The sequence below is a fragment of the Thermothelomyces heterothallicus genome, assembly GCF_042370625.1.
Source record: "Thermothelomyces heterothallicus CBS 202.75 unplaced genomic scaffold P884_scaffold_16, whole genome shotgun sequence".
In the NCBI taxonomy this organism is placed as follows: domain Eukaryota; kingdom Fungi; phylum Ascomycota; class Sordariomycetes; order Sordariales; family Chaetomiaceae; genus Thermothelomyces; species Thermothelomyces heterothallicus.
Window position 1 is genome coordinate 712897 of NW_027192577.1, and position 25882 is coordinate 738778.

General features: G+C 56.4%; 8 protein-coding genes across 8 annotated transcripts; 5 read left to right on the forward strand and 3 right to left on the reverse strand.

Moving 5' to 3' along the window:
* Positions 1 to 491: 491 nt before the first annotated feature.
* P884DRAFT_261345 (SNF2 family N-terminal domain-containing protein) lies at positions 492 to 4388 on the reverse strand. Its single transcript, XM_069441549.1, has one exon. It carries the CDS (start codon positions 3965 to 3967, stop codon positions 773 to 775), a length of 3195 nt encoding a protein of 1064 aa, XP_069296482.1. The 5' UTR covers positions 3968 to 4388; the 3' UTR covers positions 492 to 772.
* An 835-nt stretch (positions 4389 to 5223) lies between these two features.
* Positions 5224 to 5817, forward strand: P884DRAFT_270899 (uncharacterized protein; the record flags this gene model as incomplete). Its single annotated transcript, XM_069442391.1, has 2 exons — positions 5224 to 5462; positions 5502 to 5817. 2 exons carry the CDS (start codon positions 5224 to 5226, stop codon positions 5815 to 5817), a joined length of 555 nt encoding a protein of 184 aa, XP_069296483.1.
* A 722-nt stretch (positions 5818 to 6539) lies between these two features.
* Positions 6540 to 8564, reverse strand: P884DRAFT_203744 (major facilitator superfamily domain-containing protein; the record flags this gene model as incomplete). The annotated part of the gene is made up of 5 exons (XM_069438522.1): positions 6540 to 6699; positions 6774 to 6907; positions 7086 to 7419; positions 7500 to 8223; positions 8330 to 8564. 5 exons carry the CDS (start codon positions 8562 to 8564, stop codon positions 6540 to 6542), a joined length of 1587 nt encoding a protein of 528 aa, XP_069296484.1.
* Positions 8565 to 9018: 454 nt separating this feature from the next.
* P884DRAFT_203947 (RanGTP-binding-like protein) lies at positions 9019 to 11049 on the reverse strand (the record flags this gene model as incomplete). The annotated part of the gene is made up of 3 exons (XM_069438532.1): positions 9019 to 10720; positions 10777 to 10811; positions 10870 to 11049. 3 exons carry the CDS (start codon positions 11047 to 11049, stop codon positions 9019 to 9021), a joined length of 1917 nt encoding a protein of 638 aa, XP_069296485.1.
* A 572-nt stretch (positions 11050 to 11621) lies between these two features.
* On the forward strand, positions 11622 to 14338 carry P884DRAFT_293115 (P-loop containing nucleoside triphosphate hydrolase protein). Its single transcript, XM_069444203.1, has 4 exons — positions 11622 to 11678; positions 11740 to 12218; positions 12278 to 14079; positions 14140 to 14338. The coding sequence occupies exons 2-4, from the start codon at positions 11873 to 11875 to the stop codon at positions 14197 to 14199; spliced, it is 2208 nt and encodes a 735-aa protein (XP_069296486.1). The 5' UTR covers positions 11622 to 11678; positions 11740 to 11872; the 3' UTR covers positions 14200 to 14338.
* Positions 14339 to 14471: 133 nt separating this feature from the next.
* Positions 14472 to 16354, forward strand: P884DRAFT_261350 (uncharacterized protein). The gene is made up of 5 exons (XM_069441550.1): positions 14472 to 14908; positions 15059 to 15341; positions 15519 to 15800; positions 15868 to 15890; positions 15948 to 16354. The coding sequence occupies exons 1-5, from the start codon at positions 14821 to 14823 to the stop codon at positions 16178 to 16180; spliced, it is 909 nt and encodes a 302-aa protein (XP_069296487.1). The 5' UTR covers positions 14472 to 14820; the 3' UTR covers positions 16181 to 16354.
* A 3044-nt stretch (positions 16355 to 19398) lies between these two features.
* Positions 19399 to 20477, forward strand: P884DRAFT_203962 (mitochondrial carrier domain-containing protein; the record flags this gene model as incomplete). Its single annotated transcript, XM_069438536.1, has 2 exons — positions 19399 to 20357; positions 20429 to 20477. 2 exons carry the CDS (start codon positions 19399 to 19401, stop codon positions 20475 to 20477), a joined length of 1008 nt encoding a protein of 335 aa, XP_069296488.1.
* Positions 20478 to 21197: 720 nt separating this feature from the next.
* P884DRAFT_246189 (ubiquitin carboxyl-terminal hydrolase-domain-containing protein) lies at positions 21198 to 25664 on the forward strand (the record flags this gene model as incomplete). Its single annotated transcript, XM_069440456.1, has 10 exons — positions 21198 to 21297; positions 21547 to 21654; positions 21734 to 21909; positions 22017 to 22143; positions 22248 to 22840; positions 22961 to 23371; positions 23439 to 23689; positions 23748 to 24446; positions 24527 to 25498; positions 25612 to 25664. The coding sequence occupies exons 1-10, from the start codon at positions 21277 to 21279 to the stop codon at positions 25662 to 25664; spliced, it is 3411 nt and encodes a 1136-aa protein (XP_069296489.1). The 5' UTR covers positions 21198 to 21276.
* Between the last annotated feature and the right edge of the window lie 218 nt (positions 25665 to 25882).

Below are 25882 nucleotides of genomic sequence, written 5' to 3' on the forward strand. Positions count from 1 at the left end.
GACATTTTTTGGCGGTTCAACGGCGTACAAACGGTCCAACGGTGTATAAAAGTTCCCACGAGCAGGCACGGCGAAGCAGCAGCTTCTCGAGAATTGAGTATATCTCTTGGTCACTGCTGATGGCATGCTGAGCGGCATTTGAATCGTGTCCCGCTCGCTCACTCGCTCCCGAGTAACCGCTGGACCAGCCATCTCTCTCGGTCATAAGCAGAAGAAGGTCGACATCCGTCAGCGTAAGCGAGTATGCGAGTCGGTGTTTTTCGGTCCGTCCAGGCACAGTACAGAGAGGGTAATGTAACGCTCACTCCCATTTTTCCCCCCTTCTTTGCTTTTATGTGCTTCAGCTCCCGAGACAAAGTCCCCGAAGCTCGAAAACGGAATAGGCCCAGCCGAATACACTCGCCTGGACAGCACGCGCAAGGAATCAAGACGGTGATAAATCAAGCAAGTCCACACAACGTTTGTTGCTGCCGCAGCGAGTTATAGACGTGATTCAAAAAAATAAATAAATAAATAAATAAATCTGGCCGCACCACCGCAGATTCAAATATAACGAACGCGGCCATGAACCGAACAATGAGAAACCCGTATCCCATCCGAGCATTCCATCCGGTTAACCCAATAAAACCAATAAAGTATGTATAACCCAGAACATGCCCACCCAGCCCTTCCCGGCGGCCCTCTAATCGATCCGTGGACTTTGGGGTTCCAGGTATGCCCATACATATATAAATTCATCCTCTGTATCTCACACCAACGGACTTGCACAAGCTTACCACCTCCGCCCATAGATCTCATGCTCCTTCCTCTTTTTCGGACCCTTGCGACCCCGCCTAATCATGTGCGCGATGTCTTCCACCACAGCCCTGCTATTTGAAAACCTGTAGTCGTCACCCCCGGTTCCGAGCGAGGTCCTCGGGTCGTGCTTGAAGAGCTCCAGGATCTCCTGCAGGCCCAGCTTGAGCTGGCTCTTGCCCTTGGCGCCCGCGCCGCCCTCGATGGTCGCCTCCGCCAGCCGCCGCTTCTTCTCCTGCAGCTCCAGGATGCGCTCCTCCACCGTGTCCGCCACGGTGAGCTTGTAGACGACCACGTCGACCGTCTGCGTCAGCCGGTGCACCCGGTCGATGGCCTGCTCCTCCACGAACGGGTTCCAGAACGGCTCGACGATGACGACGCGGGTGGCCGCCGTCAGGTTGAGGCCCAGCGAGCCGCACTTGAGCGAGCACAGGAGGATGCGGGTGTGCGGGTCGGTCCGCAGGGCGCGGAGCGCCGCCTCGCGAGCGTCGTTGGCCATCTTTCCGTCGTAGCGCACCGCCTTGAGGCCTGGCTGGGCGCGGAGGAAGGGCTCAATCAGGTCTAGCATGGAGGTGAATTGCGAAAAGACGATGAACTTGTGTTCCGGGGTTTCTTTGCGCAGGATGGAGAGGAGCTCGCGAATCTTGGCTGAAGCCATGATGTTGTTGCCGCTGGGGGCCCCCGTGCTGATCCTCTTGGGTTTGGTGCCGCTGCGGTGCTGGCCGTTGCCGTGCCGTCTAATCGGGAGGTCGTCATCGTCATCGCCCGAGCCGGAGTCTGATCCAGAAAGGAGCTCGGATTCGGATATGCCTGAATCTTCCGACGAGTCGGCCCCGCTGTCGGATGGCGACGGCGAACGCTGGGAAACCACTTGTGAGCGTAGCTTAGACACTGACACAAATGTCTCGTCGTCCGAGTCCGAGTCCGAGCCCGAGTCCACATCTGAGGCCTGCTCCTCACCTTCCCGCACGTCTTCGTCGTTGACAATGAAACTGTCGAGTTGGCTCTCGTCATCCTCCTCCTCCTCCGACGGGTGCTCTGAGTCTTCAGAGCCGATATCTTCGCCTCCGCCCTCTGCGTTCTCATCTTCTTCACCGCCGGCCTTTCCAAGACGCAGGGATCCGCGCTCGTCTTCCGGCACCAGCCAGCTGCCCTCCTCCTCCTCGTCATCGCTGTCGGTGATGATCTTACGACCCCTGGGTTTTCGCTTGGCTATTTTTTCAATCTTGATTTCCTCCTCCACAACACTGACCCTCCTGCCATCCTTCTTCGGCTTCTTCCGGCTGGGACTCTCCTGATTGACCTTCTGCAAGCTCTGTACGCACTCGGTGCACCGCACCGCACCGGCCGCCACCTCGTCCTTGCTCAGGTCGTTCAGACACATATCACATTGCTTCGTCTGGATACCCATCCCACCGAAGGCGTCAGCAAGGGCGTCCAGATCGTCTGCGGCGCTGGCCTTCGACGGCCGCGCGGTATCAGCAGCCAGCGCCTCGCGGTCCTTCTCGAGTTTCGTCTGAGACAGTCGGGGGTGGTTGCATGCCTGGCGCAGGCGCAGCAGCAACACGAGGGCGTTGGCGTAGTTGACTCCCTTGCCCTTCATCATCTTCTCGAGGCTCCGGTCGGCACGCGCCTCCAGCTCATCATAGAATTCGCGCTCGGCTTCCGAGAACTGCGTCTCGACCGTGACGACCTTGCGCTGGGTCACTTTGAAGGCAGGCTTTTGAACATCCGCCTCGTCCCGGCCTTCCTCCTTTGCCTTGGCCGCGGCCGCTTCAAGGGCCTTCTTGCCCCCTGCCACAAGGGCGCCCTCTTCCTTGAGGATGTCCTTGGTCCGCCGCTTCATGAAGCAGCGAAGGAGCGAGTGCAGCCGCTGGATGGTAATGTGGCCCCTGCCCTTCTTCATGGGACCGTCAATTTTCTCTCTCCACACGGCCAGGTCGTCGTAGGGGGGGATGCGCAGGAAGTTGACCAGCGACTGGAGCTCATCAAGGTTGTTCTGCATCGGCGTGCCGGTAAGGCACCAGCGGTATTCGGCGCGGAGAGCGCAGCAAGCCTTTGTGGCTTTGGCGTTGCGGTTCTTGATGCTGTGCGCCTCGTCCAGAATGACCCGAAACCAGTGGATGCCAAAGCAGCCTACCTGAGGTGCTCTTGACGGGTCAGGGTGGCTGTTCCCATGCTCAGACACCAGGATCTGATATGTAGTAATGACAACATCGTACTTTGCCAGGTCTTTTGGGTCTTTGGTCCGCTGGGGCCCGTGGTGGACGCAGACCTTGAGCTCGCGATCCTTAGTCACCTTGTCCTTGATCTCCGCTTCCCACTGCCGGATGAGCGCAAGCGGCGCTACGACAAGTGTCCCTTTCTTGACCTGGTCGAAATGCTTCTGCCACCCGTCGTCATTCGGTCCAGGCATCGGGTTGCTGACGATCAGAGATATGCTCTGCAGCGTCTTTCCGAGACCCATGTCGTCGGCTAAGATGCCGCCCTTGGTCGCCTTCCCCTTCTTATGTGTCCCGACCTCTCTCCCGCGCATCCACTTGACCCCCTCAACTTGGTGTGGAAGGAGCTTGACTTTAATGCCTTCTATTGTGCCATCCTCGATCGTCTCCGCCTTTGGCTTGTCGTTCTCGGGTTTAGACTCCTCGCCGTCCTCCTCTTCTTCATCTTCTATGCTCCCTTCGAGCAGGGCTTTCAAGTCTGCAGAGGCCTTGGCGGGGTCTGTGTAGAACACCTTATCCCCGTAGGAACCCGCCGGTTGGGTGTACTGGTATCCTGGCTGGGCGTCCTCGCTCAGGGAGCTAAACATCTGCAGTTGTGGCCCTCTTCTCGGCTCGCTCTTGGGCTTTAGAGGACCTGAACTCCTATACAAGTCGCTGTGAAACTCGGGCCGTGTTTTACGCTGGATGAAGACGTGGTTGGGGTCCTTTGCTCGCTGGCCAAACCGCGGGGCGAGTCTGGTGGGATGGCCAAAAGTGGGCGTCGCAGTAGCCGCTGCGGGTGTTCGGATGACTGGTATCGGGCTCCCTGTCAGATCCACAACCTCCTTGTTTGGCTCGCTAGACTGCCTGAGCGGCGTTTGACTGCCGGAGTCGAGCGTCATGTTGGCCGCCTGGGAGCTGAGGATCTCGAGGTCATCGTCGCTGAAGGATTCCTTGCGCAATCGCGCCATTCTGATCTGACTCTGAGTCTGCCGCTGGTAAAGTGTTTGACGTCTTCGGGGGTTGCGACACGTAGCTAATGGTCGTGGATTGGATCAGGTCGAAAGAACCCCTTGTCTCAGCTTGGCCCGAGATTTGTTGTGGTTTGGTGTTGTTTCCTCTTCCGTGATTTGATTCCTTTGTCCGTAGAGATCCTGGTTCGTCGTCCGATGCGATGTTGTTCTGTGGCTGGATTGCGAAGCCCGACTCCAGTTATCTATCTGTTGGGCAGTTATTTGTCACGTTTTCGTTCGCGTCTAGCCTTGCTCTCGGACTGGCCCGAGAGTATTCTTGGTGCATACCCCCGCGAACGACAACGCTTCGATTTATCTATGGCTAATTATCGTTTCAAGAGCCATTTGCAGCCGCCAAGTGTTGTTGGTTGTGGGCTAGCTCGGCTGAGGGGGGATTGCAAGCCGCCGTTGTGCAGATTCGTTTGTGGCGGTCGCCCCTCTGTTTACTCGAACAACCACTGCAATCCCAGTTCTCGGCTCCAAGGCAACCAAAAGCTTCCAGCGCCCCCACCAACAAAAACACTTGCGGTGCGTTACCTCAACAGAGCTCCCACTCAGGCAGCCCCGCAGCAAAACAGAAGGCTAACCCTGATGCAGAGCCCTTGCAGGAGGGCCATTTTAAGGACACTGAGAACAGAGGACAAACAAAAAAAACTCAGCAACGCCGAAACTGGAAAGTGAGATCCCCCAAGCCTGCAAATGAAGGGCGCAGCCGCTGCTGCCCGAAACTTTAGGGGCGGTCCGTGCTGCGTTGCGGCGCAGCATCCTCTCAGATAACTACCGCTGCGCTCGCTGCTTGCCTGCCGAACACGGCAAGTCGGCACAGCAAGACCTAGGGGGGCACGTCATTGCGTTCCCGAGCATCGTTCCAGCCTAAATCTGGCGCTGCATACAAAGTATTCCGCACACAGTATACTAGTAGTCACCGAAAACCATGGATCGTTTCTTCTTGCATGCCATTCTCTCTCAAGTCCTGCCATGCACACATCGAGGCAGCCCCCATCTCGATGGCGGAGCCAATCACCGTCGGCCGTGGCGCTGAGCTGTAATAATCCACGGGCGGCAATGGCTGCGATGGAGTTCGAAGGGCAACCCGACTGCCATTGACACAACACGTGAGCGAGATCCCCATCCAATGGCATCCGCAAGTCACAAGGGGCTCCATGCCGAGCATGCCCAAAGCTCATCAATCGACGATACTCCCCTCGCCCAAGATGGCAAAACCGTGCGAATCTTGGTTCAGACCAAGACGCCTCATCCCGGGCGACCAGTCGGCTGACTTCGGGCAGCGCTTTCGGGTCATGCAGAACCTGATCTGCCAGCACATCTGGAGGCGCGACTTCGACCGTACCTGCGAGCGCATCTGGAGCAAGGGCGAGTTCTTCCTCGACGACCACGACTGCTGGTTCTTGGTCGACCACCACTGTATCAAGCCACCACTAGAGACCCCGTCGTAGGCGGCTGACTTGTTCTCCTTCCCCGGTATCTGCAGCCTCGCGGTCCGGGATCCGCTTCCTCACGAGGTACGCCGCGAGTTCCAGCACTACCCGTTCCGGAGGTCAAGGCTGCGGTATCAAAGGTATGTGCCGGGCCCGCGACCATCCGGCCAGTTCCGGTCACACGCCGACGAGATGAGCATCCAGCGCGAGATACTCCGGAACACGCTCGTCTCCGGTCTCGCCCTGACCCACGAGCTCCTCCGGTTTGCGAGTGACACCCGGACGAGGCCGCCTGGGTCAGGGCGCGCGTCTCGCCCGAGGCTTGGGCGAGGCTCGACGATCCTTCCGAGGACCCCGGGGAAGCGGTAGGCCACTACGTGTGGGTGGCAGACCCGCCAGGGGAGGACGATGCGGCGCTTGGGGACGGTCAGAGGGGGAATGCCCAAAGTGTCGCCAACTGCGGCATCACATTGTGATCCAAGTCGCCGAAGGCACGCTATATGTGCGAGAGCTTAGCGAGTTGTGGTCAACGTGCTGCTTCAACAGCTGAATGGGGGAGAGCCCTATGATAAGACGAGCACCTGACATGCTACGACTCATTGCCTGAGAAGAGTAGCCGGTTGCTGACATACCTCAGTCGGAGCCGATAACAGGTGGGAAACTCCAATAGAAAGCAGGAATCAAGGGTTCCATCAATAAACCAGAGAGGAAATCGAGTGAATGTTGTTACTTGATGTTGGAAAGACCGACCCAAACTTACTTGCGAATCTAACGGCTGATTGACCCCAGTTAACGACACAACCATCTGCGCACTGTTTTCTGTGCTCTACCCATGTTCACGATTGATTCAGTAGCTCGTCCTTTGTAATTTCGGCAGTGACGGGACTGATCTGATGGGGAGCTTGAGTAAGGTATTCAGATAAGGGATGAAAAAAAAAAAATAAAATAAAATAAAAATAGAAGAAACGGTTTTCTCAGCTCGGCTCAGACAAAGTGTCTCGAAATGGGAGCTGAGGTTGATGGGTAACTCATGCTAAGGGGGCCCGCGCCCTTCGTTCTTCATCTACCGCACGAACTGTTGCACATGATCCCTACAGGACATATCTGAAATAAGGGTTTTCGATGTCGGTCAGATCCTGGAAGGCCAGCTTTGCTCGTTCTGTCTCGTCCTCGGGCAAAGCCGCCTTCTTCTTGTTCGCCGCCGCCAAGACAACATAAAGAGTCGCCGATGCAGCAATGCATATAATGTAGCTGTCACCGCTCACGTCAGTATGGAAAGGGGAGACAGTCAAAGAAACGGCATTCCAAAGAAAGAGAGCACACACCAGATTATCAGCCCCAACCACAACTCGGGATAATGCTGCGGGCGAGTCTGAGACTTGACCAGTTGTGGCCCGACGATATTTCCCACGCAGTAGGCAGCAAATATGGTGGCCGCCATGAAGCTTTTTTTGGTGTGCTACCGACAATGTCAGCCACCTGGTTCTTTTGGTTCTCTACCTGGGGTCTGTCTGCTGGGAATGTTTGGGAGAGTTGAACGACAGTCTTGAGCAGCACCAAAGCTCCTCGAGAGGGTTGTCGGGGTAGTGGGAACAGAGGGGAATTAGACCACCGAGGGAAGTGGGACGGTTGCTTACTCCGGCGACGTTCGACATCCCAACAGTAATGATGAGGCTCACCGTCCCGCCAAAGAAGCCGGTGATAGAGTACCCGACCACGGGTGCGGCAGCCCGGTACGACCACTCGCTCTTCCAGATGATGGCACAGCCAGCAATCACGGGCAGACATGTCAAGATGAGCATGATGAGGCGGATGTTGGGGATCCTGGACCCCAGATAGCCCGTCAGCAGGATGACGAAGAAGCAGATGGCCCCGAGAGGGAACTGGAACACGATCGAGTGGAGGGTGCTCCAGCCAAAGGTCGACACAATGAGCGGGCCGAAACCGCTGACGGCGCCGTTCATGGTATACCTGCGGGCGGGTATTGAGCGCTGATCAGAGAACCCAGGCAGCCGAGGCGCGACAACGAAGTGGACGGTTAGAATACTTACGCACTAGCCATCATCACAAAGATAAGGTACGTCTTGAGGTCCAGCAACGACTCCTTGACCTGCCGCATCTTGAGCTTGGTGCACCTGACCCCGGTCTGGCTGCGCCTCAACCTCTCCACGGCCGCAAACCGTTCCTCCTCGGTCAAGAACCACGCGGTGACGGGCGAATTGGGCATGGCGAAGCAGAGGACGCCGAACAGGACGGTGATGGCGCCGGCCAGCAGGTAGATGTACTGCCAGCTTCTCAGCCCGCCGCCTTCGACCTGGGCGAAGCCGTAGTTGAGGGCGCCGCCGATGATGGTGAAGAGCCCCGTGCTGCTGAACCACCAGCTCTGCCGCAGGCTCTGCTCCCGCTGGGTGTAGTACCCGGACACGATGCACATGAAGCCCGTCGGCACGATGCTCTCGACGAAGCCGAGGAAGAAGCGCTGCGCGTACAGGCCGCGGTACGACGTCACGGCGGCGGTGAGCATGCAGATGCCGCCCCAGAGGACGACGACGCCGCCGAGGACGCGGCCGAGGTCGAAGCGCTGAAGCGCGAAGGACATGGGGTACAGCCCGGCGAGCATGCCAAAGTAGAAGAGCGAGGTGGCCCACGAGAGGCGCGACGTGTCGGCGCTGGGCGGCGTCGTGCTGTAGTCGGTCACGGTCAAGTCCAGGTCGGTCGTCATGCCAAAGAGGACGGCCGAGCCGAGGATGGCCTTGTCGTAGTACACGATGCCATCTGGCCCGGGTTAGCCTCTGTTTTTTTTTTATATATATCTTTTTTTTCTCTTTTTTCTTTTTGCTTTGCTCTGCAGAGCGAGGGAGCGGCGACGGTTCCTACTCACAGCCAAAGACCATGGTGGGAATGAGGAACCAGTCGATCTTGCGGACTGCTCGCGCAACTAACACGGGGTCGACGGTATGCTCCTGCTCGCCAACCATGGCGATTGCCTCATCTTTGGCGGCCATGCTCCTCTCGTTATCATTCTCATTGACATTTCTGTTGTCATTGCCGCCGAGTGCGGGTGGTGCCGCTTCCAGGTCTCCGTTCGAGACGGGATGTTGTTTCTCGCCGACCATGACGCCAATCGGTAGGGCCGTGTATTGGTTCTCAACTTGTCTCTGCGTTCATTTGGGTATCTTGAGAGCCATCCACGGGCTAAAAATTTTTTTCCTTGTCGTGATGGTCCGGTATCGCATATGGAGATACACTAACAGCCAACCCGCAAAGAACCAAGACCAAGGAGCGTGGGGGTTACAATCTGTTTACGAAGGCCAGCGTTCTAGAACCTAGTTCAAGTTAGGAACTCGGGCAATCAAGTCAAAAAAATGGCTCCTCTGCTTGACAGAACTTCTCTAGTAAACGCGGATTCAAGGACTAGCAAGCGATGACAGTCTTGTGAATTGTGCCGAAGCTAGCCGTGGATTATGCGTGCAAAATGAAGAATCGCAGAGGTAGCGACACGGGGTTGGCGTGGCTCGTTGTCGCGAGATAAGCCCGCAAGAACTGCTCTCCAACGTTCTCATCTCTACCCTACTCCCCGTTTTGCGCCGGAAAGCTGTCTGTATAAGGATCAAACCCCATCCGCCGCTTCGCATCAGTCCGCGCTTGCCAGTGTGCTTCGCCGTGGAGACCTGTCGTTGAGGTCTCTTCCAAGAAGAACATCAGAATGTGATCCGGTATGGCCAAGTGCGATGCCTGCTGGAATTCCTGCAGGCTAGTGAGTCGGATCAGCATTTCCAGCAGCGATAGGGACGATGTGATCGACCCAAACGGAGACCGCGTGACATAGGAGGCCCTTACGTCCTCGCGGGGCTTCTGGATACAGACTGCGGGCTGGCTACCAGGGTCCTGAGCGGGCGAACTTGCGCTAATGGAGACGTGCTCAAGCTGAGCCAGGATATTGGAATCCGGCGAGAGGCCGTCGCCAGACGCATGGGCGCTGCCACTCAATGCCCGTTGCCGGGCTCCAGACTCGCTTCTAGTGTCATCACCTTCTTCGTCCGCTTCGTCCGCTTCATCCTCATCATCGCTGCCGTCTTCCTCTGTGTACACTTCCAACGCCAGCCATTCAGGATCCAGGTGTGCAGGCAAGCACGTAGCTCGAGTGCCGTCCTGGCTTGCCCATGACTTGGGAGAATGCTCACTTTCCTCCCATAGCTGTCGATCAACGTCCTCCTGTTCGTCAAATTCGGATGAATTATCTGCAGTACTAGAGAGTGACTCGGTCTCTTTTTCCGGCTCTGGCTCTTCAAACCACTCTTGCCGCATTCTGATTGGGCACTTTGCGTTGATGTCCCTCTTCAGGAGGAGAACTGGGTTGTTGCCCCTTTCATCGTTGTTTCCGATATTGAGAATCCTTCCAGTGTCTGTGTAAAAAATCTTGGAGATCTGGTGTATCGGTATGGATTCTCGGAGGCCGGCCATTGGGATATCCTCGTAGGGCCGAGATCTCGATTCATCTCCGTCATGCAGCCTCCCGTCATCCAAGTCTTCTATGATCTCTAGGTGGTACGAGTACCCATCTGACAGCCCTCGTAATGGGACGGCTCTCCTCCGCGAAACAGCTTCGGGGAAGTGTGGGTCGGAGGAATGGCCGGGTTTGTATCCCTGAGCAGGATCAAAGGTCCAATCGGCAGGGACTCGGCAAAGCCGTACTCGCGCCTTATGGATCACCTCCTGCCAGATAGGTTTTCTCTCACCTTCTCCAAGGCCGTAAGGAACTTCCTTGGCGCTATGGTCCTTATTACCAGGCGGAGTCAAAGGCGAGACATCTTCCGAGCCGGGACTCGGACCAACCTGGGAGTGGCCAAGAAACAACATGTATAGGGAGAGGGTAAAGCAAGACCCAACTTGCATGGGATGACGGGGATTTGCAACGAATTGCGCATCTGCGAAGGAGAGCAGAGCACTAGCCTGCATCATCCTGGACGGCGAGATTCCAGGCGTCATGGTGCTGGACATCTTCTCACCTGACACCGTGATGGCAAACTGCAGGAGCGGGATATCTCGGTCGATGCGCGCGAGCAGCTCCTTGATGTCTCTAACGATGGCGAGTAGCTCGGCATGGTGTGCTTCCGACACACGGCTCCCACGGCGGTTGGCGCTTGAGCCATAGCATTCTTCTTCGGCAGTGGCCGCGCTGTCGAGGCGCTTCCCAAGGCGAACGATTTCCCGGTGGAGTGATTTGGCGAGAGGCACCGCCGCTTCTAGGAATGCATTGCCCCTGCTTGATCTGTGAAATTTGTCAGCAGCTCTGCATAGACCTTGACTCATTGAAGGTCGTCGTACTTGAACTCGATGAGGTCGAGAGCGGGTGAGAGGATCTGTCGAGTCTGTTTAGCGGGAGAACTGCCATCTCGAAGCCGGGAGAGGCCAACACACCTTGATTCTGTCGTCGAGAACCCTTTGCAACGTCCTAAGCTCAGCGCAAACCGCCTTGTCATTGACCGACTTCAGCAGTCGGGAACACTGTTGTACAGCATAGCGTGATGTGAGAGCGAGGCCAGATCTGATGGCGAAGTTGACAGTCTGAGCTCCAAGGGTCTGCAGGAGTGCATCCATGTTCTCTCAGGGTGTCCATTTCTGGTGTGTCATCGAGAGAGAGAAAAAAGTCTAACGGGTTTGGGGGAGAGGTTGCTGTCTGAGGCGGTGACTAGAACGTGTGTTTGTTTGGCGTGCCTGGCGGGCGTCGGATGGATCCCCGCCATTAGGTGTGGATGGAAGCCAATCTCAGCGGGTCTCGGTTAGGCTCATCAGGCACCTCACGGTGAAAGAACTGGTCGCTGTGCTTTTCGGCACTGTGCGTAAGGCTGCTGTAAAAGCCTAGTTCTTTGTAGTGTATTAGTATTCCAGATCGGGCGTTAAAGGAGGGACAGAGGTTTTTATCCGGCCTATTAGGCACGGTTTCCTTTGTACATAACTAGAGAGGCTCCGGCATGCTTATTAGCATAACGGCGTAGGACTAATAATAATAATAATAATAATAAGCCTAGTTGGCCTGTTTCAGCCATTGAGGGGTCCAGGGCCAAGGCGGGGCAGACCGTACGTTCCTTGTTCTCCCACAGTAATTCGTAAGGTGCAGCCGAAGCCCTCTTTCCCCGCCACGAGCATGGTGGGGCACCAAAACTTCCAAGTTCATCTAACGCAGTCACTCCAAAAGAAAAGCCATCGAGTCACGAAGCTATATATCGGTAAGTGCAGTACTCGAGTCCTCTCCCTGTGTAAGAGTCATTCCTGACTTCAGCTTCCCAGGAAGTTGACTCTGTTCGTCCATCTCGCCCGCCCACTTCCCTCGTTCGAAGTCGTCACTCTCGCCGCTTTCGAATCGAGTCCGTCCACTGACACTTTGCCCGCAACGATTCAGACAACGACAAATCTGACAAAGATGTCCAACAACGTTCAGGAGTCTTGGGAGGATGACCCGGCGGCCCAGGACGAGAACCTGGCGCGCCAGACTCAGCAGCAGATGAACATTGGCACTCAGCAGCCTCAGGGAGGAGGCTTCCGTCCTAATGCTGCTGCCTTTCAGCCCACAGCGCACCCTTTCCAGCCGGGCGCTCCTGCGTTCAATATGGGCGGTGGCTACGGGCAGTATCAACAACCGTACTATGGCGGCCAAGGGTATTATCCTCAATACGGCGGCCAACAGGGCTATGGGCAATATGCTCAACAGGGCTACGGCGGGATTTATGGCCAGGGCAACTACGCCGGCCAGCAGCAGCAGCAATACGGTAGGGATGCGTCCCCGTAGCCGTCCCAGGTTTCGGAATAAAAGCTCATGAATCGGCAGGTCAATGGCAGAATTACCAGCAGCAAGGCCAGCAATTCCAGCAGCCCCAGCAAAGCCAGGCACAAGAGCAGGCCCCTAAGCAGGCGCCCACCATCGCGAAACGGCCGACTGGCACCCCTGCGGCAGCAGATACGCCGAAGCCGACTGTCGCCAAGGAGGGCGGCGCAAAAGTCCTGAGCATTGGCGGGGACGCCCCCAAGCCCAAAGCTAAGGTCCTTTCTATCGGCGCAACTGCCCCTGCTAAGGAGGAACCGAAGAAGGAAGAGAGTAAGAAGGAAGAGAGTAAGAAGGAAGAGAGTAAGAAGGAAGAGAGTAAGAAGGAAGAGGCCAAGAAGGAGGGCACTGCGGAAGCTGCAGCTAAGGTCACGGCGACCAAGGCGATTGAGAAGACGGATTCCAAGGCGGCCAGCGGAAAGACGTCACCCACACCATCCTCCGGCCGGTCCAGCCCGTCTCGCGCGGCCGCCAAGGCTGCCATGCGTGACGCCGACGCTGTCGAAAAGGAGCAGACCGCCGACGTGGATGACGAGACACTGAAGGAAATTTACGGCAAGGAGCACGTCAACATCATCTTCATTGGCCACGTTGATGCCGGCAAGAGCACGCTTGGCGGTTCCATCCTGTACGCCACAGGAATGGTGGACCAGCGGACGCTGGATAAATACAAGAGAGAAGCCAAGGAGATGGGCCGTGAATCGTGGTACCTGTCGTGGGCTCTCGACTTGACCAACGAGGAGCGCGCCAAGGGCAAGACGGTCGAGGTCGGACGTGGGTTCTTCGAGACGGATAAGCGGAAATACAGCATCCTCGACGCACCCGGTCACAAGAATTATGTGCCTCACATGATCGGCGGTGCCTCGCAAGCCGACGTTGGCATCCTGGTCATCAGTGCACGGAAGGGCGAGTACGAGACCGGTTTCGAAAAGGGTGGTCAAACCCGTGAGCATGCCATGTTGGCCAAGACGCAGGGTGTCAACAAGCTGGTGGTCGTTATCAACAAGATGGACGACCCAACCGTCAACTGGTCGCACGAGCGCTATGTGGAGTGCACCACCAAGCTGCAGCAGTTCTTGAAGGCTACTGGGTACAACCTGAAGACAGACGTCTTTTTCATGCCCATTGCTGCCCAGCAGACCCTCGGCATCAAGGATCGCGTACCCAAGGACATCTGCCCGTGGTATGACGGCCCGTCACTCCTCGAATACCTCGACGGCATGCAGGCCTTGGAACGAAAGGTCAATGCGCCGTTCATGATGGCCGTTGCCGGCAAGTACCGTGACATGGGCACCATGGTTGAAGGCAAGATTGAGGCGGGCGTCGTCAAGAAGGGAATGAACTTGATCATGATGCCCAACAAGCAGCCGGTCGATGTGACAGCTGTATATGGCGAGACTGAAGACGAGGTATCCATTGCTCAGTGTGGCGACCAAGTGCGCCTCCGTCTTCGAGGCATCGAGGAAGAGGAGATCTTGCCGGGTTTCGTGCTCTGCTCGCCCAAGCGCCTGGTGCACAACGTATCTCAGTTTGAGGCACAGATCCGCATTCTGGATCTGAAGAGCATTCTCACCGCCGGGTTCAACTGCGTACTGCACGTCCACGCCGCCATCGAGGAGGTCACCTTCGCCGCTCTGCTCCACAAGCTGCAGAAGGGTACCAACAGGAAGAGCAAGCTCCCTCCTTCGCACGCTAAGAAGGGCGATAGCATCATCGCTATCCTGCAGGTAACAGGCAGTGCCGGGTCCGTCTGCGTGGAGAGGTTTGAGGACTATCCCCAGATGGGTCGCTTCACCTTGCGTGACCAGGTAGGTTAACCCGCTGGAGCATGGTTAATCAGAGAAACGCCACCGACTGACAAATTCCAGGGACAAACAATTGCCATTGGCAAGATCACCAGGCTCATCACTGATTCTAACTCCGCTTGAGTTGGGGTTGGAATCGGGTTGTCACCTGCATGAGGTAGTTCGAATTTGACATAGATTTCGTGGCTTGTTGACTGCACATCGTTTGTCTTTTCGATAAGTGATCTTACCGTAATTGGCCCTTAAAATGCACCTGGAACCGATCCACGACTTGGATGGCCGTCGTAAATATTGTCCTATGACCCAGGAAACAACTTCTTGTGTCTATTATCAGGCTCTCTGTTTCCGACAGGGTCTATCCGCGCTTGCCTTCGAGCGGGGGGCCAAGGCGGGGCAACCCAATGACAAAACCACGCAACCGACGGCGACAGGTGTGAACCCCAAGTTTGACCATCGGAGTCCATGGTAGGAACGATCAAGGTGAGTTCTTAATCTGGACTGAATCAGAGTCTATGCCTACTTCCTAATTCTCGGGCTGCCGCGTCGGTTGTTTTATTGGTTCGATGCTCAGAGAATCTCTCGTTAACTAGATACTTTTCAACTTTAAACCAAACACACACACACACACACAAAACAACGTTGATCAAACCATACTTCAGCAATCTCTTCTTCTCATCTGAAATCTCCCTGGTCTCGTCTATCGAACCATATAATCTCAAATACAGCCAACACACTAGAATCAAGATGGAAACATCAGGTTCCGCATCCGCAAACGTGGAAGAGCTCTTCTCCGTCAAGGGCCTCGTCGCCCTCATCACGGGGGGCGGCACAGGTAGGCAAACCGTTTCGCTTACGCCCACCCCTTAGCCCCTTTTTCTCAAGCCCCGACTGCCCTACGTCTTCTTCCCTCCCGGGTTCACAAAACGAATTGACTTGCTGACTGGTGACAACAACAACAACAACAAACGCGCAACAAAAACAGGAATCGGCCTCATGATGGCGCGGGCCCTGGCGGCGGCCGGCGCGGCGCGCGTGTATATTGTCGGCCGGCGGGTCGATGTGCTCCAGGCGGCGGCCAACTCGATCAACCGGCCCTCGGTCGTCGTGCCGCTGTACTGCGACGTCACATCCAAGATCAGCCTCGAGAGCGTCGTGTCGGTCGTCGAGACCGACGTCGGGCACCTGGACCTGCTGGTCTGCAACGCGGGCATCGGCGGGCCGCAGGTCAAGCCGCCGGTTAAGGGGGTGACCTCGCTCGAGGAGTGGTGTGTACCGTTCTCTTTGTGCTTCCTTTTTCTATCTTTTTCTCTTCTCTTCTCTTCTCTTCTCCTCCTTCTTCTTTCGACTGCCTTCCGCCCCCACCCCGCCAAACACCTCCCCGGCTGCTTTAGCAATTCATCTAGCTTCCACTGGCAGTTGTCATGTCTGACTCTGTTGCACAGGCGAGACGCACAGATGGCGGTACGTGTCGAAGACTTCACAAACACGTTTGCAGTGAATAGCACCAGCGTGTGGTTTACAACCATGGCGTTCCTCAAGCTGCTGGATGCGGGGAACAAGAAGGGCCGCGGCGCGGGAGGGGTGACCAGCCAGGTGGTGGTGACGAGCAGCATTGGTGGGTTTAATAAGGCTGCGCCGGGGGGATGGGCGTACGGAGCTAGCAAGGCGGCGGCGACGCATATTGCAAAAATGCTAAGTGTGGTATTGCCAACTTGGGGGATTCGGTGAGTTGGATCCTTGCGCTTTTCTTCATTCTCTCAACCCATGCTTGCTAATACGAATGGTATATAGGGCCAACTGTCTCTGTCCCGGGTGTGAGTATTCTCTGCTCCTCCTAAGAAGGATAAAGTGGCATTCGCTGACCGAACCAGTGTTTCCGAGCGAAATGGCTGCACCCATTGTTAAAGCGGCGGGTGGTTCCATGGCTGGAGACGGCATCATCCCCCTGGACAAAAGTGTTGTCCCTCTTGGCCGTATGGGCGACGAGGCAGACATGGCTGGTCAGATCCTGTATCTAGCGTCGCGGGCTGGCGCATACTTGAACGGAAATACCATTGTGGCTGACGGCGGGCGGCTTGGGACGTTCCCCAGCACGGGATACTGATAGGGAGGACGTTCTCACTGGGAGAGTGGCTTATCTATTCCGCATCCATGACGGATTTTACCTCGTTGATCGTCCATAGCAGTCAATTCTTGGCCGATCTTGCTCTGCGAAGCTATTTCCAAGGTCAAAGGGCGATCTGGAAAGAGATGGATGCTTCCCGCGACTCTTTTTGCTGTATGCAATCAGGCGCGTATAAAGACGCTCGATATCTTAAAGATGTCAGTGACAGGTCGAAAGGTACCAGCATACCACAAGCCATTTCCTCGCTGGATGTCGCTGGTTAGCAGCTCCGTCGATTTTAGCTCGAGTCGTAGTGCGTCAGCTTCGAACGTCGCCCAAAAAAATACTCGACATGAATGGCATCGTCATGTTCTTGATCGTGCTTTCTTAGACGGAGCCAGGTTGGACTAAGCTTTGTGACGCTGTTATTCCTGGCTCCCCCTGATGTTTGTCATTTGAACTTGCGCGGCGCCCCTTGCACGAGTTTGTTCCATCCCTGCTGACATCGGGCGATGTGGGGCCGCCTCTTGGGTGGCATTGTTCGTGTTGAAACGTCACATGACGTCACATTGACCTGTAATAAACCCATTCGCCTAAAGCGAGGTCGATTCTTGGGCAATTGACAACAGAGAAGACTGAACGAAGGGTTTGCCATCGAAGAACTCTCCGTTCTCTTCAAGACATAAAACATTTCGGTTATGGTTTTCGACTTGCCGAAAAGGTGGGGTTCGGGTTGTAAGTCCTCGACCCTATAGCTCCCGCGCTTCTCCATCCAACGCAACGGCAAAGCGAATCATTGACCCCGCAATCGTGCAGCTAATCCGGGGGCGGCACTGCTCTGGCTCGTCTGGGAAAGGAGTCAGACCCACTCTAGCTGAGGCGTGTAAGTCGAGAAGGGAATTATACAATGATGAAGCTCCTGAATACTACTTCCTAATACTGCGCACATAAGACATTCAATTCTTTGTTGTACTCCGTACCACCGGCCACCCATTCAACGAGGAATTCTTGACCAACCCAGTCATGAATTGACCAACCGCATCGTGCAGCGAGGGCACATTGGCATGCGCGATAGAGCGGGGGCAATTTGCAGATGGTCATCGAGGCCATCCGAGTCCCAGGGGAGTCCCAGGCGAGCAGCAGCGGCTCAAACGGTTGACGCCGTAAAAACCTCCATCTTTGTAGCCACTCAACATCAAAACTTTGTGCGCTGTTGTTACCCGGCGGCTTTGGGTTGGCCATGATCACAAGGAGAGGGGTAAGTCGGCCAGAACAGGAACACCTCGGATTGGGCCCTTCCCGCCCTTCCCCTCCGCCTGGCTGCCATACAAACTGCCCCTCACGTTTGAGCCTGACCTACCCTCTCGCCCACCTTCTCATTTTAAGAACCTGAGTTGGTCCAATTCACATGTCCTGCTCTGATTTTCGATCTTCTTGCAATGGATGACATAGATGGACAAAATAGCAACCAGGCACTAAATAGACTCGAGGGCAACTTTGTACATGCAAGTTGATGCGAAAGGACGTATTTATAAGAACGGATCGCCACAAATCTCGTGCTGGTTTCATTCAGAAACATACCAAATACCGATCAGTAATATCAATACCCCGCTCTTGAGACGTCCCTACCTATGCATGAACACTTCGGCCACCCGTTGAAATGGTTCTGGCTAGGTTCCTCGAGGGAGGCGGGTCAGAGCCGAGAGGGGGAGCGAGGCTATGTATGAACATACATACCCACATACATTGCATCTCGAGGCATCCATCCATAAAAGGGGAACCAGAGAGGGCGTCTATGTGGCCCGTCGCATCTGACAACAAACGGAAGCCCGAGTTGCACTCACTTTTAGGACGCGTGGATCCCCACATATCGTTTCGCCGCCGTGGCTCAGGTGCTAACAGGCTCAAGTGGGATGGGTATGAGAGCGCTTAGTTCCTTGGTTGTTGGGAAGCTTCAGCCCCTCATATCCTTCCACACGAGACGAACGGCATGTCAATCAGTACAATGCTTCGCACCTCCCACCCTATCACCTGAAAGAACCTGGAAGGTCAGATGCCGTAAAACATTCAAGCGGGGGACGCTCGGCCGCTTGACGTCGACTTGCACCTCCTTGACCTCGGCCCTCCATCCATTGCTCGGTTTTTCTCTCTTTCCTCCCGACACGCACCACTGATGCATTTTTGGACAGAATCAATCGCCTGCGTTTTTTTGTCGTGCTCCGATATCTCCTAGGACGAAGCAAAACCGATCGGCAGTAATCGCACGCTGCTCTTCCTACCAATCTCGGTAGTTATCCACGGTTAGCCGGTTATCTCGTCGCGAGCGCCCGCCCACTCGCCCGAAGACCAACTAAAGGCACGCGACCCCGCAAACGCCCGAGAGTTCAGCCTCCGCGGATATGAGCTAATAACCCCCCTCCCAGTACAGCGTGTCTGAACTCACAAGAACTATAAGACGCCTCCGTGCGCATAGCTCACACGGAGTGAAACACTGAAGCAATTCTGAGACAGCGCAACTGGGTACCCAGAGTTGAGTTGCGTACAAGAGTAGGTTTCTCCATGTTTTTAAAGTCCATATTGGTTTATCGGACCCCGTTTTGCGATGGTGGATGCTTCCCGTTCCTCTTACCCGGACCCCCGATCTTGGGGGACCGGCACGGCTCCACAAGTGGACGCCCGATAGCCGAAGCATCTTTCCGGAAGTGCCAAAGTCAAAGGCACCCAAGGGATGAGCCCAAGGACCCCCATCACACGGTTGCGCTCCCTACGATTCCCGAGAGCCCCTGCCGTGCTAGTCTCCCAACACGCGCCAAAGTCATCGGTTCCCGTGGTCCGCATTGGCCCATGTTGCCGACTGATGCCGGCAATCGGCTTGGCGCGGCCACAAGCCATGGTGCCTGCGGACTATTCACATTCAGGGTCTCTGACGGCATCGGACACCCCCCCTGTCAAAAAGAGCCGAGACTGGGCTTGCTGGAGCGACCCGTGGCCGATGGATGGAGCCCACCCCCAATGCCGACGTTAAGAGCGAGAGGCGGGCTGACATTGTGAATGCAAATTGTAGGGTGCGACAACTTGGGCTCGTCGCAAATCAAGCACCTTGGACAAGCGCTATAAGTGTTGTCAGGGTGTTGCCTTCGTGGTAAACAACCGAAGTGGTTAGCAGTCCCGCTCCGTCACCCAGACGCCCACTCGCACATAAAAAACCCTCGTGTGTTATGTCCAACACGGTCAAGCAAGCGGCTGAAGCAGCACGGCCTAGGGGAAACGAAATGATGGGACCGGCCAAGAACGTCAAGGGCGACGGCGTCGCCGTCGCCAATGACTTCTTACACACGCCCTTCATGCGGGCCGCCCTACCCTTCATCAATGGCGGCATCAGCGGCATGGTCGCCACGACGGTGATCCAGCCCGTCGACATGATCAAGGTCCGCATCCAGCTGGCGGGCGAGGGCAAGGCTGGGGGGCCCAAGCCAACTCCCCTCTCCGTCACCCGAGAGATTCTCGCCAGCGGCAAGGCCCTTGACCTGTACACGGGCCTTTCGGCCGGCCTGCTCCGGCAAGCCGTATACACAACCGCTCGCCTCGGCTTCTTCGACACCTTCGTGGGCCAGCTCACCTCGCGCGCCAAAGCCAAGGGCCAGAGCATAGGGTTCGCGGAGCGCGCCAGCGCAGGCCTTGCAGCGGGCGGCCTGGCAGCCATGGTCGGGAACCCGGCCGACCTCGCCCTGATCCGTATGCAGAGCGACGGCCTCAAGCCGGTAGCCGAGCGCAAAAACTACAAGTCGGTTATTGACGCGCTGGGATCCATCGCCAAGAGCGAAGGGATCGGGGCACTCTGGGCGGGAGCTGCGCCGACGGTCGTGCGCGCCATGGCACTCAACTTTGGGCAGCTCGCCTTCTTCAGCGAAGCCAAGGCGCGGCTCAAGGAGCACACCAGCTGGTCCGGCAACGCGGTCACGCTGAGCGCGAGCGCCATCGCCGGCTTCTTCGCCAGCTTCTTCTCGCTGCCCTTTGATTTTGTCAAGACGCGCCTGCAGAAGCAGTCCCGCGGCCCCGACGGGAAGCTGCCGTACAACGGCATGGCCGACTGTTTCGCCAAGGTGGCCAAGCAGGAGGGCCCGTTGCGCTTTTATCGCGGGTTCGGAACGTACTACGTGCGCATTGCGCCGCATGCGTGAGTCTCGCCGTATATGACTCCGATGGCTCGTTATCGTTGGGAGCCCCGCTGACGGTCCTGCTCAATAGGATGGTGACTTTAATCGTGGCCGACTACCTTGGCTTTATTACTCGATAGGGTTGTTGCGGCTTCTTGTCGCGCCTCTCCTCCATGTTGGGTCTTCTCAGTCGCATACGGGAAAGAGTGGCTGTTTTCTTCCGGTTCGTTGGTCTATTTTTCCCTTTCTTTGGCGTCTGGATATCGGGTTCTTTTTTATCATAGGAATTCCTGTTCGCGGGGCGCGCGGTTCGACCGTCAGTATACCACTACTAAGTTATGCCGTGGTTTTGCGAGGAGGCACACTGCGTAGGAGCGCAGTATTGCGTGGCTTCTTGGGAGGGTTCGCTGTCCAGCTCGTGGCTGTTCCCCTCGCAAGTAGTCCAGTTGTTGTCATGAAGAGACTGTCGGAACTGGGTTGCGACGGCTCTGTTGATGACCACAAATAGAACCTTCCCGATGCTCCCCCTTTTGGGTCTGTCCATCTTTGTTCTGTCGAATCAGCGTCTGAGGTGGTTTGTCAGATATCTGTAGTACGGAGACCTTGAGTGTGTATGCACCAGGTGATCTGTATTGAGCGGAATACACTGTGTTCCGTACGTCAATCATTTGGTAGCGTACGAAGTAGTGCGCATACCTGTGCTTTTATAGCTTATCTCAGGTGATTCGCAGAGCTTGTTAGGGAGTTCTGCCCCACTTAAAAGCCCCACAGAACCTCCCGCAAGGCTGAAAGGCCCAAGCCCACGATCAAAGTGACGGCGACTTGTGGAGTCACCGAGCATCGCGCACCGATTTTGGACTTGACCGCGTTGAAACCAACAGTTTTAAACATCCATCCTCCTTTTCCTTAGTCGGTTGAAAATGTAATTGGAGCCTGGCCATGGATGCGGACTGGGACGAGGCAAGTTGAACTTCCTTCCACACTCTCAGGAGCAAAGGGAGAGGGTCAAAGCAGCAATCAAAGAATCCGAGCTCGTGGGTGCTCGGGAGGGGGAAGTTGCCCCGCGGACCCAACCCCGCGATGGTGTACTCGGAGACCAAACTCAAGGTCGCCCCCAGCTTCGATGCACCATCGAGCCGGCCGAAACTACGCGTCGTCCGCCATCGCGTGCAACACAGCTAACCGTGTGTGATCTTTTGCCGCCTTTAGGTCACCCGCATCGCCTTCCCGGCGCCCGGCTCCAATGACTACCCCCGACCGGCCACCGCCCTCGCCTTCGACATCTTTGCTGAACTACTATGGGCGGGCACCGACCGAGTACGTCTGCCAACCTCTCTGGACTTTTCTTTTTGCGCTACCATTTCCTTGTGTGCGGCCATGTCTCTGACGGAACCAGGGCCGCGTGGTCTCGTTCTACCGCCGCGACCTGCAACGGTACACGGCCTTCAAGATACACCCCCCCTCCGAGGGTCCCGTACGACAGTTCCTGTTCCATGACAAAGGCGTGATTGCCCTCGGCACCCGGAGCGTGCACATGGCGATGCGCAGGGGCCCTGCTCTGTGGAATATCCGGTACGATCACGAAAACTTATCAAGAGGAAGAAGAGGAAGAAGAAGAAGAAGAAGAAGAAGAAGAAGAAAAACGAAGTGACGCCGAGAGCGCTGACCCGGGGCTGCAGGCACAAGGACATGAAAGATCTGCAATGCATGAGCTTCACCTCCAAGGGCGCCTCCGAGATCATCGTCGCCGGGCTTCAAGATACCATGTTCGTCATCGATGTCGTCAAGGGGGAGATTGTCAAGCAGGTGAGTCGTTCCTCAAGTGCTGCCTCCCGCCGATTCCTCCCCTCCAACCCAACCTTCCCTCCCTCCGTTTGGCGCGCAGCTCACACCAACGGGAACAAAAAAAGGTGCCTACAGAACATCACTACACCATCATGAAGAAAAGCAAGTATATATGTGCCGCCACCCGCACCGGCTGCGTCGACCTTCTCGATCCCATCACGTTCAAGATCGTCCGCAGCTGGCAAGCCCACGCCTCGTACATCAACGACATGGACGCTCAGAACGATTTTATTGTTACCTGCGGAGGGTCTCTGAAGCAGCAGGCTGCCCAGACCTACATGCTGGACCCATACGTCAACGTCTTTGACCTGAAGAACATGACTTCGATGAAGCCGATGCCGTTCCCGCCCTTGGCAGCCCACGTCAGACTGCACCCGAGGATGCTTACCACGAGCATCGTGACCTCCCAGCACGGCCAGATGCACGTGGTCGATATCATGAATCCGAACACAAGCAATGTGCGGTACGCGAATGTCTTGTCGTTTGTCAACCTCTTCGAGATGGCTCCGTCAGGCGAGGCCCTTGCCATGGCCGACACCGAGTGCAACATTCACCTTTGGGGATCACCCTCCAAGATCCACTTCACCGACATGGCTATTCCGATCGACATTCCAAAGCCGGAGGAGCCTGTCCCGATGCTCGACTGGTCTTCAGATACGTACGCTTGACCGCTTGACCCCCGGATTCCTTCCCATTTCCCCCCCACCAACCAAAAAAAAAAAACTCCTCCCCCCCCTTTTTTTAGCTTCTCCCGCTGACCGACCCGCCTCGCCGATAGTCCTCTGAGTTCGGTCGGCATGCCCTACTATCGCGAACCGCTATTCTCGGTCTGGCCTTCTGATATCATCTCTGATGTGGGGGCACCGCCGGTGCAGCTTGACCCGGGCTTCCTGTCGACGCTCAAGCAGACCGAGTGGGGTATGTACGGCAGGAACACTCGGGGTCTGAGACGCAACCAGGTTGAGGATACACGAACCTGTTCGAAACCTTCCATGAAACCCCCCAAATTCTTAAGCGAGAAGGCGCGAGAGTCGGCCATGTCTTCCGGCGCTTCCGACTCTAAGGGGGAGCAGGCGCCCGATCTGTCATCGCCGGATGAAATCGAGAGCTTGAAGCCCGAGGCGCCGCCCATGTATCGGAACCTTGAGATCAAGTATAGCAAATTTGGGGTCGACGACTTCGACTTTGGGTAAGCAAAGCCGCCCGAGTCTGTCTGGCGATGAGGGCGGGGGAAGCTAACGGATGGTCGCCCAAAGGTACTACAACAAGACGCCGTATGCGGGTCTGGAGAACCACATTCCAAACTCGTACGCGAATTCGCTTTTGCAACTCATGCACTATACCCCGCTCTTGCGGAATCTGGCCCTCCAACATGCCGCAACCGCGTGCGTGACGGACCTGTGTCTCTTGTGCGAGTTGGGCTTCGTCTTTGACATGTTGCAAAAAGCCGAAGGTTCCACCTGTCAAGCAACGAACTTGTTCAAGGCATTGAGCGCCACCCCTCAAGGTTCGTCCGAGGAGCACAACCTCAACCGGGGGAGGTTAGGATCGCTAACATTGCAAAGCTGGGCCTCTGGGGCTGCTCGAGGAGGAAAGCCATGTGCCATCGCTGTCGACGATGGCTCAAGGGTTGAGCAGGTTTCTCTTTGACAGGATCAACCACGACTACCGGAGCATAGCCCCGATCTCCACCGCGCTAGAGCAGTCGCTCTTCGGTTTCCCACAGCCGCCCAGCATGGACGATTTGGTGTCCAAGGTCCTTGCGACATCGGCCGTGGTTACCATCAAATGCATGAATTGTCGGAGCGAGACGCAGCGTCCCGGCACAGCGTACGTCAACGACTTGATGTACCCGCCGCCAAAAGGCTCCATTCGGGGCGGCAGGGCCCCCAAGACGACCTTCTCGCAGGTGCTCAAGATGGGGGTCGAGCGAGAGACGGCATCCAAGGGGTGGTGCAGCCGATGCCAGCGGTATCAGAACCTGCAGATGCGCAAGACGATCAAGAGCGTCCCTGCGGTGCTCGCCATCAATACGGCCATTACTACCCAAGAGCACAGGCGGCTCTGGTCGACGCCAGGCTGGCTGCCGGAGGAGATTGGCATCATAGTAGATCAGGGGCAGTTCTTCTGCTTCGAGGGCGAGGATCTGAAGCTCCATCTCCAACGCGGGATCCATGACATCACGGTTTACTCGTTGATCGGGATGGTCGTTAACATCGAGAGCACCTCACCTCAAAAATCCCACCTCGTGGGCGTGATCAATGGTAAGCCGTTTCCGGCTCTTGTGCAAATGCTTGTGTAGGTTAGTTAGGATGTTTGTCCGGAGCTGACGAGAGTACAACAGTCGCACATGCCGAAGCGACACCTTCGGGTGAGAGCAAGTGGCATCTATTCAACGACTTCTCGGTGCTGCCCACCTCAGCCGCAGAAGCCCTGACGTTCAACGCGGCATGGAAGATGCCCGCTATCCTGCTGTTCCAGATCAAGGCCGCGAACAACAAGTTCAACATGGACTGGAAAACCAACTTGGACACGTCAGTACTGTACCGAGACCCGACGCCGCAGTCGGGGACGAAGACGTTCAGGGTGCTCGACCCGGAGACGGAGCGGCCAGGGCCGGAGACGATAGTGGCGCTGGACACGGAGTTTGTCTCGCTGAAACAGCCCGAGATCCAGATGAACTCAGACGGCGAGAGGGAGACGATCCGCCCCATGTCGCACGCTCTCGCCAGAGTGTCGGTGGTGCGAGGCCAGGGCGAGCACGAAGGAGAGGCCTTCATCGACGATTATATCGCCATCCGCGAGCCCGTCGTCGACTACCTCACGCTGTACTCGGGCATCACTGCCAGCGACCTCGACCCCCGCACCAGCAAGCACAACCTGGTGTCCCTCAAGGTCGCGTACAAGAAGCTCTGGGTGCTCCTCAACCTGGGATGCAAGTTCCTCGGCCACGGGCTGCGGCAGGACTTCCGCGTCATCAACATCCAGGTGCCCCGGGCGCAGGTGATCGACACGATCCAGGTCTTCTTCCTCAAGTCGCGCCTGCGCAAGCTCTCGCTCGCCTTCCTGGCCTGGTACCTGCTCAAGGAGGACATCCAGCTCGAGACGCACGACTCGATCGAGGACGCGCGCACCGCGCTGAAGCTGTACCGCAAGTACCTCGAGTTCGAGGACGCCGGCATCCTGGAAACCATGCTGGAGGATATCTACAAGGCGGGAAGGGCCACCGGCTTCAAACCGCCGCGCAGGGACGACCAGGTCATCCAGCGGACCGACACGCCGCCGGCCGCCGGCGCCGCCGAGGGGAACGGCAATGGTGCTGAAAACGGCAATGGTAGCACGACGGACCCCGTCACGCCCGCTCGTAAGACGGTCGGGCTTGGCGTGGGCTCGCCTTTCGGGATGGTCAACATGTTTACGCCTTCCAAGGGGTCGCCCCTATTACCAAAGTGATGATACGGTTTGGCGAGAGGGACCATTGATGAGATGAGATGAGACGAGATGGGATGGGATGGGATGGTTTGAAGTCAAGGAGCGGTGGGTTTGCCTGTCGGAACGAAAGTGTAGATAGAGAGCAAAGCGGTTTCTCTCAGCGAGCGCAGATTGCGATCACGAAAGTAAAGAAGATCAAAAAAAAATGACAAAACATATATCTTCCTTCAAAGGTGTCTTTCTCGGTGTGCCTTAGTAAAAAGGTCCT

Bases quoted from the DNA above. Each gene is read 5' to 3' on its own strand.
- P884DRAFT_261345 (XM_069441549.1), bottom strand. From the start codon at position 3,967: ATGGCGCGATTGCGCAAGGAATCCTTCAGCGACGATGACCTCGAGATC.
- P884DRAFT_293115 (XM_069444203.1), top strand. From the start codon at position 11,873: ATGTCCAACAACGTTCAGGAGTCTTGGGAGGATGACCCGGCGGCCCAG. The intron at 12,219-12,277 runs GTAGGGATGCGT...ATGAATCGGCAG, and splicing joins CCAGCAGCAGCAGCAATACG to GTCAATGGCAGAATTACCAG. The intron at 14,080-14,139 runs GTAGGTTAACCC...GACAAATTCCAG, and splicing joins GCTTCACCTTGCGTGACCAG to GGACAAACAATTGCCATTGG.
- P884DRAFT_261350 (XM_069441550.1), top strand. From the start codon at position 14,821: ATGGAAACATCAGGTTCCGCATCCGCAAACGTGGAAGAGCTCTTCTCC. The intron at 14,909-15,058 runs GTAGGCAAACCG...CAACAAAAACAG, and splicing joins CATCACGGGGGGCGGCACAG to GAATCGGCCTCATGATGGCG. The intron at 15,342-15,518 runs GTGTGTACCGTT...TCTGTTGCACAG, and splicing joins GTGACCTCGCTCGAGGAGTG to GCGAGACGCACAGATGGCGG.